The sequence below is a fragment of the Haliotis rubra genome, unplaced genomic scaffold, assembly GCF_003918875.1.
Source record: "Haliotis rubra isolate DU_JTF1 unplaced genomic scaffold, ASM391887v1 Scf750, whole genome shotgun sequence".
NCBI lineage: Eukaryota > Metazoa > Mollusca > Gastropoda > Lepetellida > Haliotidae > Haliotis > Haliotis rubra.
Genome location: NW_025767469.1, coordinates 363,030 through 377,530, shown reverse-complemented (window position 1 = coordinate 377,530; position 14,501 = coordinate 363,030). Strand labels below are relative to the sequence as shown.

Here is a 14,501-nt window from a genome sequence, read left to right as displayed (position 1 = left end):
TATTAAACTGAAGTATGATTGATGATGTCAATGTTTCGATGTTGTTAGCTAGAATAAGCTGGATGATTTTAATGTTTAGTTATTAAACTGAAGTATGAAGGATGATGTCAATGTTTTGATGTTGTTAGCTAGAATAAGCTGGATGGTGCTTGTGTTTCAGAATATAAGAAAGCCAGACAAGAAATAAAGAAAGCAGCTTCAGACACAGTCAGATTACAGAAGAAAGTGAAGAAAGGTAAGTTTAGCTTGGATGGAATAAAACGAACGAAACATTTTTTACCACACTCATAATATATATATGTCCTCAGCCCAATCCAAGGCTGCCATCATACAGCTTGAATATTGCAATGCCATGACACAAACCACCTGACAGAAACTCTGAGGATATGTCCTTAAGCTCACCCGTCTAGATGAGTTGTTTTCCCTCTCTCCCTCTGTGTACCTTTCAGTGTCTTCTGTAACCATTCCTTGTTATTCCTCTTCACAACCAATAAGTAAAACATGCTATTTCTGAATATGTCCACTGGCATGGACCACAAAAGTGATAAGAAGAATTTATTGAATAGAGAGTCCAAATATTGACGCTCTGGAATGGAATTGCTCCCTAACCACAAGATCCATGGAAAGTGTCGGTACAGCTTCAATTAAGGTGGCAGCCATATTGACTTTCCAACACAGGATTACAGGGTTAACAGCTTGGATATCATTTAGAAGAGAAGGCTGGAATAGCAGAGTATTTACTCTCTACTAACAGACAGTATCCCAGTCCAGCTTTAACTGGCTTCATGTGTGTGGTAAGGGCTTGAAATGCTGTGATCTGCTACACTTGGCTGTTAATTCCTTCTCAGGCCCAGACCAGATCAGGGAACAGATTCTGGAGAGTTTTGTTTGGCAGAGTTCGTGACCTTGCAGGGTTCGACTTTAGAACTCTCACGAAATCTATATTTAGTTTTAAGGCATGATGGCTCACTCGGCTGGTGTGCTGTTATCTGCAGTGCAGAGTTATGTCCCTTATTCATGCCAGGATCTGCTGGTTGTGGACTTGAATGTTCAGTTCACCCTGTTACAATCGATGGACTGTCAGGAACAAAGCTGTAAATGTCTTTTAGGAACTTTGGTTCAATTCTTCTCCAATATTTATGGATATTGTTTGCAAACATTGTTATGCAAAGTTATTCAGACATTCAAGAAAGAAAATTGGATGCTCTATATTTCATGAACAGAAATTGTTCATTTTGTTCAGTTAGAACATGTTTGTTGACCTAACTGATCACTTGTCTGTCAATGACAACACACAATGGCACTGAGATAATGCTGAAATCAGCCTTAGAACAAACTCACTCGTGGAACTTAAAAAGGGAATGGTCTAATTCCATCATGATGATGGTATGCAGACACTGAACTGACATAGCCTACTAAATTCTGAAAACTATTTCATTAATTTCTATATTTTTATAGGGCCGGTGGGATAGCCCATGCTTAAAGTTTTTGCTTGTCATGCCAAAGACCAGGGTTCGGTTCCCCACATGAGCCCGTTTCTGACGTCCCCGCCATGATATTGCTGAAATATTGCTAAAAGCGGCATAAAACTAAGCTCACTCACTATATTTTTATAGTAAGATTTAACTGGTGTTAAAACAGAGTTAAGACTAATGTAGTTCCGTGTTAAAGCATGAGAAATATGACTGTCGGTTGTCTTGGTTAAAGCAATCTATATCTATGTTAAAGTATGGCGGATACCATTAGTTCGTTAACCACAGCATGAGCAACAACGTAAATACCGGTTTAAACTTTATCTTACCTTCATATCAGAATGTTGACATCTTATTGGTTTATACAATCTTGATAAAATAGTGCCCGAGAGGGAAATACATTTCTGAGTGGGTGAATAAATTCCTTTATTCCCTCCCACAAAGAAAACACCTTGCACATGGATTCCTAAGGAGAATAAATCTGATATACCCTACAAGGAAGGAAAACCATATGTTTTGAAGTCACTTGACACTTTACAAGTAACATAACCTCAAACAGCTTCTATCAAATTTTAATTTGTTTTAATTCTTTTACAGTGTCAGATTTAAACATGTCGGCAAGATCAATTGTTGTGAGTATCATGAGGATGTATGTATTTTTATGTGTCCTGCGTTTGGTTTTATACCGCTTACCTTGGCTCGTATAAAACCTGACGGGACTCATGAAACTACATAGAGCTCTCATGATGCTGTTAGAACTCGTACAACTTATATTAAGAGCTCACTTCCAGGATTAATGATGCTTGAGATGTATGAGGTGTTTAGTTTCGTGAACACTTTGTGGAGAAATCCAATTTCCCATTGTTTATATGATGTGAGAAGGTCGCTAAAAGGGAACATGCTGAATGAATAAACACCCTGCACCTTGCCTCGAGACTCCGTGATTAGTCTGCGGCCATTCATTCTCAGCCGAATCTGCACAGAGGAGATTGGAATAAAACCATCAGTCCTTGTGATGTTTTATCATGACGTTGTTTTTAAGAATTCTTTATAAATTTCACTTAAATTAAAATTTAAAATGTGAATTTGAATTTATTTTTTTATGAATGAAGTATTTGTAAAGTTGGAATTTATTTTGGGACAGAAGAGGTTTTCTTTATAATTGTCTGTTTATTTCTTTTGTGTGGTCTGATCATGAAGATATGACAGGTTAGAGCAGATTATAATAGATTTGGAACTTATCCTGTGGATGTGTTCTGTGTTCAGCTGATTAAAACCAGTGAAGGAAGCATTATTAGAACACCACAACACGAGAAAAGGACCTTGGACAACAGGATTCCTTCTGTGTTTAGGGTGGTAAGGTAGCCAAGTGGTTAAAGCATTTGCTCGTCACGCCAAAGCCCGGGTTTGAATCTCCACATAGATATAATGTATGGAGACCATTTCTTGGTCCCATGCAGTGATATTGCTGGAATATTGCTAAAAGCAGCGTCAACCCAACTCACTCACCCAATTGCTTTTAGATACATGATACAGGTTGTTATTATCCCCCGCAACGCGTTTTTCGGGGGGTATTAAAATGGACTCCGTCCGCCTGTCCGTCCGTTTGTCCAACCGTCCATCCGTGCACATTTGTCTTTTCTGGAGCAGAACTCTAAAAGCATTCAATATTTCTTCACCAAACTTGGCACATACATTGATCTGGTGGTGTACTGGTGCCTTTTGGCAGTTTTGGAATTCTGAATACAATGTTTTTGGCGTTTCCATGGCAACAAGTTCGACTTAGACTGAAATTGGTGGTAGTGCTCTTTTCCGGAGCAGAACTCTAAAAGCATTCAATATTTCTTCACCAAACTTGGCACATACATTGATCTGGTGGTGTACTGGTGCCTTTTGGCAGTTTTGGAATTCTGAATACAATGTTTTTGGCATTTCCATGGCAACAAGTTCGACTTAGACTGAAATTGGTGGTAGTGCTCTTTTCCGGAGCAGAACTCTAAAAGCATTCAATATTTCTTCACCAAACTTGGCACATACATTGATCTGGTGGTGTACTGGTGCCTTTTGGTAGTTTTGGAATTCTGAATAAAATATTTTTGGCGTTTCCATGGCAACAAGTTCGACTTAGACTGAAATTGATGGTAGTGCTCTTTTCCGGAGCAGAACTCTAAAACCGTTCACTATTTCTTCACCAAACTTGGCACATAGATTGGTCTGGTTGTGTACTGGTGCCTTTTGGTAGTTTTGGAATTCTGAATAAAATATTTTTGGCCTTTCCATGGCTGACTGAGACTGAAATTGGTGATAGTGCACCTTTCAATGCTCTCCTTCCACTTTTCTATATACACACCTAAATATTTGACATAATCATAACTCGTAGACATAATCATGAAGAGTATTTTGCCATTGCGGGGGATATTGATGACTTTGTCTTCTTGTTTCATGTTATAACTTGGCATTCCCATCTGTGTAATGTTGTGACAGGCAGCTGAAGACATCAGATAACATGTCTGCAGGGTATGATCAGGAGAAGCGAAAGAGCTCTTAGTGCATGGTTGACAGAAATGCTGTATGGAGGGAGATGTCTCTTGTCGCATACCCAGCTTGTTGATATCTTGTTGCAGAAGTGTACCTGTTGGGAGCTACTATTTCAAGTTCTTTTCAATATGGGTATGGGTGTAGCAGACTGTAATCCTAGTCATAGGTCTGAAACCAGTGGCAAGATTTCTTTCAGTCCAGTGACGTCTGCTGATACTATGATACTAATCCTGTGTCTGATCCGGGGGTTGTGGTTTAGACTAGGTCCTCGGCAACCTAACATGATTGCTACAGGCATAGAGTGGTTAGACTGAGTTGATTACATGTGTTCAGATTGTTGCTTGCTGCATCATACTCGGGGCGGTGGGGTAGCCTAGTGGTTAAAGCGTTGCCTCGTCACGCCGAAAACCCGGGGTCGAATCCCCACATGGGTACAATGTGTGAAGCCCATTTCTGGTGTCCCCCGCCGTGATGTTGCTGGAATATTGATAAAGGCGGCGTAAAACCAAACTCAGTCAGTCAGTACATCATACCCATGAAGCTCCTGTCTTCAGCAACCCATGCTTGTTGTAAAAGGCGACAACAAACCAACCAACCAAGCGTACTACATCGATCATTGGTCGATGATCTGACTTGATGCCTAATGACCACTCGATTAGTGCTGATTGTGGCTTTGAACAAACCAACAAATCTATGTCAGTGTGTATCAAACTGAAATCTCCTGAAAATAATTCGAAGTTCCATAATTGGGCTAGTAGTCTCAAAAGTCCCTGGTAGTAGTCTCAAAAGTCCCTAATCTTCCAAGCTTGCATAACACACTGGTCAATGCTCTAGTGACAGATAGAAGGTCAAGTCAGTGCACATTCCTCAGAAACCAGCACACACTGCCTACAGTTCATGGGCAACACAACTATCTCTCACTAAAATCTTAGCAGTGGAGGACTCCATTGTCCTTTACATAAAGCCTCTGACCTGAGAGTGGAGGAATTGTGGTTTGATGATATCAAAAGACATTAAATATGGCACTTGTTGTTACCCTGACTGATGCAGGGGAAGTGACAAGGACTGGTGGGCTTGGAGTCTGTATACTTGAGTGGGGCATCCATGATCAACTACAGCATGGTATCTCACTGTGCTAGCGTAATAAATCTGGCATCAGTCCAGATTAGTTCAACCAGACACACAGGCATGCAAATGACATTATTGTGAATGTGACGTTGAACCCAATGTCACCTCTACAGTGTGATAACCATGCATAACTCCAGTACCAGGTTACATTTGAGCACTCGTGACAGACTGGTGGTAGATGTGTCGTGATTTCCAGGCTGGTGGCTCCATTGTGGTTTGGTTTCCTCACTGTGTGTCCCATTGTAGCGTGACTGTGGACATCAGTGACAAATGACAGTCAGTAGAAGTACACGAAAGTACTTTGACATCCCCCACATGGGGACTATGTGTGAAACCCATTTCTGGTGTCCCCCCGCCATGATATTGCTGGAATATTGCAAAAAGTGGCGTAAAACTCACTCACTCACTCACTCACTCACTCACTCACTCACTCACTCACTCACTCTCACTCACTCACTCACTCACTCTCACTCACTCACTCACTCACTCACTCACTCACTCACTCACTCACTCACTCACTCACTCACTCACTCACTCACTCACTCACTTTGACATCCTTCCGTATTTGTCTGTGGAAGTCCCGAATGTACTCGAATGAATATGTACACACCTGATACATAATCTGTTTCAGAGCATCTACGAACAGTTAATTGAAATACAAATTCAAAACTAAATGTGAAAAAGGAAAAGAAAATATAGTTCTCCTTGTTTAGACACTTAAATAAACGAGCAGTTTTTTAAAAGTGGCATTGTGTGACTTCTTGCTGGGGCGACTTGTTTCCGCAACTTCCAATTAGCGGAGATGACTAATTAGTGGTTTGTGCCTGTGAACGGAAAGTGAACACTTCTCTCGTACCGCAGGCATTCCTTAATGTATTTCCCTTAAACTTCCCTTGGCCTTCGCTTAAATATACATACATATAGGTTTCAGATGTTCTCAAAATATTGCAAGGATTCATGTTGAAGTGATAATTAAAGATATAACTTGAAATCAATTTTCATATTCAGAGCTCTGGTAATAACAGTGTTAAATTGCAGAGCTCTTTAAATAACAATGTTGAACAGCAGAACACTGTAAAAAACAATGTGGAACAGCAAAGCCTTGTAGATATCAATGTGGAACAACGGAGCACTGTTATTTTCTATTTTGATCAGCCAAATACTGAATAATAATATGGAATAACAAAGCATGATAAAGAACAATATGGAATGCCAAAGCACTGTAGTTAATGATGTAGAACAGCATGGCACTAACTACCAATCCTGCACAGCATAGCGCTGATCATTAAGCAAGGGCACATGTCATTTATAGATAATAATCAGGCAGGACATCAAATGTTGAAGTATTATGTGTTCCCACTGATGAGTGTTGATAGCCTATGTCTAGAGATGTGTTGTGGTTAATTACACCGACTAATGAATGAAACTGACGCTGTAATTACTAGGGCTGCGCAATATAACCGGTTCAGACATGAAAACGATACGTATTGCGATATGTTGATCAAAAACCGGTATTTTCACATGCATTCGGAAAACTTCGTAACACTCGGAAATCTTCGGATATTTCCGTTTTTCACACAGGAAGTCTTGCGTTTGTTGTAAAATCTCGACCCCAACAACGAACAATATTTATTGTGGTGCCAAATACTAGGGCAAAGCTTCAGTATGGCAGCATTTTGGGTTGAAAAAGTTCACGTTAGATGGAACTATTGATAAGAGGAACGCGGTATGTAAAATATGCAATGGTAAAGTAAATTAACAGTTTTTATTAAAGCTTAATCAAGCGTAGTGATTTTGTTGTGTTTTTGCTTTATAAATCAAGCATTAACTTCTTGCAATATATTGCAATACATATCGCAATATATGCTTTCGCATCGCAATATATCGCAATATGAAAATTCTCTGCAATACCCACCCCTAGTAATTACTGACAGATGCAAGGTGTGACGTCTCAATCATAGTTACCATTGCTATATGGCTGAAATAATGTCCATTTGATGTTCATCATTATTTTAACCCATGGTAACCAGTGCCAGTCTGTTTGTGATTAAAGCTACTGACAGTCATATTCGTTGGAACTGTAACTTATCTTTCCAGACACTGTTCTCACAGACCCAATCACTCCATACCCTGTTGCAATTAAACAAAGCAATCTTGGTGTGTTGAAGATCATGACTACCATACTCTTTACACTGATTTAAGATAGTTGTAGCACTAGTGGGCTTATCTTTTCAAACACTTTCTCTTTATACACCCCTCTCTTCAGATCATGTCTTTCATAAAACCTGTCTCTCAAGATGATGTGTTTCCAGATATTTTTCAAGACCCACAGTCTAGAATCTCAAAATACTGAGAAAAAATATGATGAAGTTTTGGGTTTTTAATGTTGTGTGTTTCCTTTTCTTATGTGATGAATTGATTGATAATATTTACTGCTGATGCATAGGCTCCAAAAGATGAGTCATTGCTATAAGATCCATGGGTTCTGTTACGTCTGCTGCGCCTTGAATAACCCCAGCCTGTGACGTCTGCTTGCCACTCTGCAATATGAAACCTTGTTTTAAACAAGCAGTCTTGCAATGAGGCATCCTGCTGTTGCTTGTTGCTGGAGAAAACTAATTGTGAGGGATTTGTCTGAGGAACTGACCACAATTTCCCCAATGGGTCATGGAAAGGTTGTCTAACAACAGGTGACTGAGAATGATGAGAATGTGTACGTGGGAAATTTTTGAAAATCGAACTCAGTATTGTCCAGTTATAATTCAGCTGTCATTGAGCTCAGGACATGTATTATACTGATCAGGATAGAGATTATCAAATCCTGACCTCAGCTTGAATGAAAGCAATCCTGTAATCAATAATAATCAATCATTATATTGGTGTGATTCTGGTTGACGAAAAGATGAATTGTTATACATGAATTGATTGAGTATACAGATGAAAACAGTATCTTAGACTTTGTAATATTGGTATTACAAGTATTATAAATTACACTCTCATTTTAACATCCTACTGTTTCAAAGTAGTAAGACATACTACACTTTTCACAACTACCCTTCGAATTATACCATTTCTACATGTATTTGCATTCATTAGCAACAGCAGAATTGTACATCTCTGGCAGACCTATCCTCCAATGCTGGTTGATAAACTGGAGGCCATAGGTTGGTTCAACAGTGTTGGGGAAAAAATTGCTGGTCAGCAAAAAATGGTCAGCTTTTCAGTGAACCCCTCCAGATTTTTGTTCCGTTTTGATTATTGATTATCAGTGGATGCTGTGGGGTACGTACAGTTATAAATACATAATATTCCTTTGTATTCCATCAATGGATACGACTGAGTTCATTCTCTTATAAATATTTAATATATCTTGTATTCAAACAATCTCTTTGGACCAGCTCTTCCTGAGGTCTAGAATGAGGGACATATTTATTGATTAGACACCATTATGTAAATGAAGCACTCCGCGATGGCTATTTGCTGACATGCCTCATAAAGGGTTAATTGGTTGTGTCTAGGAGATAGCCTGGTTAACCCTAACTACATTAGCTGATTAGAGCAGCACTCTAGTGGTGCTGATTGATAATGCAGTGGCTATTTCCATGTTGGGCATGATGTGGAGATGCTCGTGTTCTAAGCATATCCTCACCCATGGGGAATGTGAATAAATCCACTTGAGTAGCCGTGGCGTGAAAATAGACAGAGTTTTAGCTATTAATTACTGAATGGCCTGGTGTGTGTTGCTTCGTGATGCAGGGACTGCCTCGGATGCTGCTTCATCAGTTACTTTTCTTTCCCAGAAGTGATAGTGTTGTCATCCTGCAAGGAAAATCCACAGCCCGACATGTGATCTGTATGAAGATGCATGTGTCTTTTCTGTGTCATCTCTGTGTAATGTCTGTCCTTTGGGCCCCGTAGGTGCTAGGATCTGCTGATCATGGGTTCACTCTGTCATTCTTGACCTAATGGTACCAAACCTGTGCCTGTTGGCTTTAACCAAGGATTCTGAAGTGAGTGAGTTAGTATGGTTTTACGCGATTTTAGCAATATTCCAGCAATATCATGGTGGGAGAGTCGCCAGAAATGGGCTTCACACATTGTACCCATGTGGTGAATCGAACCTGGGCCTTTGGAAAGTCTAGTAGTGTCACTTCAAATTTTTCTACCTACAAGTAACTGCTAACCAGTGATAGGAGCAGATTAATTAAAAGTGAAAAGTTTATTTGACCTAGTTTGTCGTACAGACCCTGAAGCAAATATATCCAAGAAAGCCCACGCAAGTCTAGAAAATTGGCAAGTTTAGATTTCCTAAATGAAGAAAGTCTCAGGGCTCCTTTTCATTATATTTTAATATTTTTTTTACTATGAACTTTTTTCAGTAAAATATGTTCATTTCAGAGACTAGTTGTTAGTCTATATTTGACCCTGCTCACCAACTTTCTTTGTCCTTAGATATTAGAATCAAACGGGGTTAAAAACAGCTCAAATTTAGAAAAATGAAGATTATGTTACTAACTTAACTTTTTTGCATAGTCATCAAAAATAGTTGTTAAAAACTGTCGATATTGAGCTTAAAGATTTGGTCCCCTCTTTGGATCAACACAGGAAGATGTAACAATTGCCACTTCTGTTCGATGTCTGCTCTCTCTGTGTGCTATAAAGCAGTGTCTTTGATAAGAGAGTTTATCTTTAAGATAAGATCTGGTGCATCCCATGATGGCAGCACTTCCTGTAACTGCTATTACTGTCACCTACGAGATAGATCTGCTGTCTGCCCTCCATATTGTTTTTTGTCGTCTGCATGTCACTGTGCCCCGAGAGCAGATGGCTGGGAACAGAAGTAAAGCAGACGTCATCTTCAGCACTGTTGCTAGTCAATGAATATTGTTCACTGATTACAGGACTGGTGCCAGAAGCATCAGCTTTGGTAGAAATAAGATTATCATGTTGTCATTGAGCAGACGTCATCTTCAGCACTGTTGCTAGTCAATGAATACTGTTCACTGATTACAGCACTGGTGCCAGAAGCATCAGCTTTGGTAGAAATATGATCATGTCATGAATAAGTTCTTTTTTTATCATGGTGTTCTGGAAAATCAATATCAATTTGCATTTAGTATCCTAACCCGTTTTCTATCATTTCTGTTGTGTTTGTTGCAGCATGGGCGTTTTATATTTAAGAAATATATTAATATTTTGATAGGTATTACCATGGAGTAAGTAAACAGGGTTATGGGTGCTTGCAGGGTCTGTCTATATTTGAGTGGCAAGTTCCTCTCAAGTGTAATTGAATATAGAAACATGGAATACCAGGCTGATGACATGTGGAATGTTTCAGTTGATTCCAGGAATTTTACCAATATCTTATTGCACGTGCTCAGACCTCCATTACAGGGGTTTGTGAAATTCAAATGGAAGTGTCACTTATATGTTGCATGCAGTCTACAATTTTGATTAGTTTTAACGAAATGTCAGTCTCTCTTGCATCAACAGAGATTGCAATGCGAACAGGACACAGGAGGGAAAACTTTTAGGGGTAGAGGATGACATGGTGGTCATGGTGGATGTTCCTTGGTGGTGGAGACTTTGGAGGATGAAGCCATTGAAAACTTGGGGGTGGAGGCCTTGTTTTATCTTGGTGGGGTGGGTTTCATTATTTTTCCTTATCCTGACTCATGCTCTTTTGCTTGTCCCCTTCCTCTTGCGAACATAGTGGAACACTTGTATCTCCTTAATTGAAGCTCCTTCAATGTAAAATCACTAATTGGTACTCACCCACGAGTTACCTCCCCTGCCGTGGCGCGGGAACAGGTGTCGCCACCCTCTGGCCTCATGCTTCACTCTCTCCTTCTTAAGCCCAGTGAGCAGGATGTGAGAGCGCCTGTGTCTCCTTACACACTATATCCTTTGGTTTTCTTAGTTAGTTACCTTTTATAGTTTACTATAAAGGTATAGCTAGTATCCTTCAGTTATTTGCGTTAATAATTAATCGTTATTTCTACTGTTTATTCCGTGAGTTAAGTGATTGTTCAGCTAGTTTTACATTGATGAAAAACTGTACTATTTGTAGATTACGTTTTTCGCTCTGCGGATCCGCATGTGGTATGCCCTAGTTGTACTACGCTTGTGCGTTTGACTCACGTTGCAGTTACTGCATAAATTTAACCAATTCTGCCTTTGATAAATACCATCTTTGCGTCTTGAGGCGTGTTGCAGATAGGTCCGCGCCAACTAGGTGTAGACATGGCCGATCGTCGGATTGCCCATCCAGTCAACTGCTGTCGAGTGATCCCCTCCGTCTGGTGTTCTGCTTGAGACCCCATCGGAAGAGGGGCGTGGGATGCAGTCCGTCACCTCTAAGAAGCGACCGGCCTCTCCAGACATCCAGTCATCGCAGACAAAGTCCAAGAGGGCCTCAACGTCTTCTCAACGCGCAGACTTCGTACCCCAGGGCAGCGTCTTCCTCCAAAGGGAAATCTCTGAAGTCATCGAGAACTTTCTCAGGCGAGATCGTTCCAGCAGCAGAATTGGGCCTCTACGATGACCAGCCGATCATCATACCCGACATGCATACAAGAAGCGACCAGTGACAGCGACAGTGGCGTCAGCAGAGATCAACAAGCAGCCTGATGCCTCTACACTGATGTCAGGCGAGATGGCTGAGGGCCCCACCGCTAACACAGCAGAAAGGGCACCATCTACTCGTCGCAGATCATCCCAAACGATCTTATGAAACAGATCATGATTATGATGGAAGGCCACTATAGACTGGAGAAGCAGCCATCCCAGGGTCCGAGCCTTGGCGAAGGCTCCAACGTGAGACAACACCCAGGGGCACCATCTGTCAACGTAGCAGCCCGCGACAATGCAGCCTTCGAGCGAAGGAAGTCACAGACCACCTCGACGAAGGACCCAGATGTACAGCCTTCGGCGAAGGCCTTGGCGGCGGGAAGAATCATCACCTTCTTCGGCGTCATACTCAGATATGGAATCTGATCACCAGACCACACGCAAGCCTTCGCGAAGGTCATATCATCGTTCCCCAGGACCGGACGCATACGAAGCTTCGCGAAGGCGTTCGCGAAGGACACCTGAACCCAGATCGTCTTCATCTAAAAGATCAGCAAGGGACTACACAAGAGCTTGCGAAGCTATCAGTCCCCTCATAGATCGCCAAGAAGGTCAACCTATCGATATAGATCACCAAGGCGATCACCTCGCCGATCACCACGTCGATCACCTCACAGGTCTGCACATAAGCCTACAACTAGATCTCCACAAGCGTCAAGCGATATAGAGATAGAGCCACACAGCCCTACATCAGAAGAGCAACAACCTCTTATCTATGATGATGGAATGGAAGATGATGGAGGAATTATTTTCTCAGATGCAGAGATAAGATATTGGATGGTCAATAATCTAGATCTCTCATCACCTTCAAGAGTGGCAATAAAGAGCAGACTTATCTGATGAAAGAAGATGGCGCAGATGCTATTACACTACCCCAATCGACCCGATTAGCGGTACCTCAGAACCTAGATACAGCATTTAACAAAGCCACAAAGGTTCAGGCGCCACATCTGCCAAATTTCAGCGCCAAGAAGTTCTCCACGCATAATATGGAACCCTTCTTCAAAGCGCCAAGACATCGATGAGAACTATAAGCTGATCTCGATGCCAGAACAAGTACTACAAGATTGATGATGGAAATTGGTTCAGATAGAAACCATGGCGAGTATGTTCTTCGGTCTAAATAGATCTAGAACAATAAATGAGACACTTATCTCCAGATTTGAACCGACGACCTCTGAAGATGACAGAATGATTTACTCGGCCCTACTGATGCAAAAGAAAGGACCAGCAGTTTTAACAGATCATCTGGCGTCTGTCTCAGCAGCACTGACCTTAGCTCGTCGTCAAGGCCTCCTAGCTTCCTGCAACTGGGGTGAGAACTTTACAGCTCCACTATATACAGCCCGTGGTCTTCCCCATCCATATTTGGCGGAGGAATAGACACAGTCTCCAAAGAAGTCACCAAGGATTCTAGAAAGTCCTGATGATTAAATCGATGGACCGCTAGCCAGTGTCATTCGACAGACTTCACAAAGATACTCAGGAGATCTAAATTCACGGGCCTACAAAGAGCTAGAGACAGGAAGATTGCCAGTTCAGGGAAGAGATTCTTTTAAATTAAGCCCATATGGCAACTATAGAGGAGGGTCAGGGCGAGGCAGGACACCCAGAGGTTCCCGCAACTATAAGCGCTGAAAGACAGGTTGGAGCGACTGGAGTCTTCCACCCCAGCCGTTCCAGTACAACCGTCACAAGTGGGTGGGCGTCTTCAACTACACTGGGAAAACTGGGGAATACTTCAAGACACCTATGTCTCCAACATTCTTCAGCGGTTTTAAGTATCCCACTACAGGCCAAGCCTCCACTAACAGTCAACCCTCACAAGTTCGAGGTAGAGGCACAACAACTACTAAAGTTAAGAGGTTACATTACTCCTAACCAAGCAGGCCATAGAAGTAATAGAGCAAGGAAACATCGAACCAGGTTTCTACTCCCCAGTTTTCCTAGTACCCAAGAAGAACTCCAAGGAGAAATACAGACTCATTTACAACATGAGCTTATTCAACAAGACTTACTTAAACAAACCACCCAGGTTCACTATGATACATCTACGCAGCTTCGGCAGATGATTAAGCCCCATGGACTACATGGGCAGTATAGATCTACAAGATGCTTATCTGCACATCCCAATACATCCCGAATCCAGGAAATACCTTCCGGTTTTACGCTAGGCGGGTTACATTACCAGTGGAAAGTACTCCCATTGAATAGCATCAGCCCCATGGTTATTCACGAGGATAGCGAAACCGATTGTTATCTATCTACATCGTCAAGGGCTACGCAGTGCGTTCTTCCTCGACGACGGGATACAAGTAGATCAAGATCCACAGCATCTCAAACTACAGTTAAACTACATCATAAAGCTACTAACACAGCTGGGATGGTTAGTAAACTTACACAAGTCGGACCTAGTACCATCGCCAAGATCTGCAATTCCTAGGAATCCGATTTATCACCAATCTCAACCGTATAGTAGTACCAGAAGACCGTTGGCTCAAGATCCAACAGATCATTCCACCAGCTCTACTGTCACGCTACCACTTCGACAATGGCAGAGCTTACTAGGTCTTCTAACATCAGCCCAAGACTTGACAGTCATAGGCAGATTACAGTTACGTCCGTTACAGGTCTTCGTCAATACACATCTCGACGACCTACAACCATTCAGTCTACCGATACATCTCAGACCTCATCTATTATGGTGGACAAAGAAATCGAATGTCTGCGAAG

The 14,501-nt window shown here is 41.5% G+C and overlaps 1 protein-coding gene across 5 annotated transcripts in view; it reads left to right on the top strand.

Moving 5' to 3' along the window:
- LOC124260126 (protein MTSS 1-like) overlaps window positions 1-14,501 on the top strand; it is a 98,997-nt gene that overhangs the window by 72,822 nt on the left and 11,674 nt on the right. For all 5 annotated transcript variants that reach the window (XM_046694370.1, XM_046694369.1, XM_046694368.1 and 2 more), the window contains exon 6: window positions 161-235. In XM_046694370.1, coding sequence (XP_046550326.1) covers window positions 161-235 — 75 coding nt within the window. The remainder of the gene's footprint in view (window positions 1-160; window positions 236-14,501) is intronic.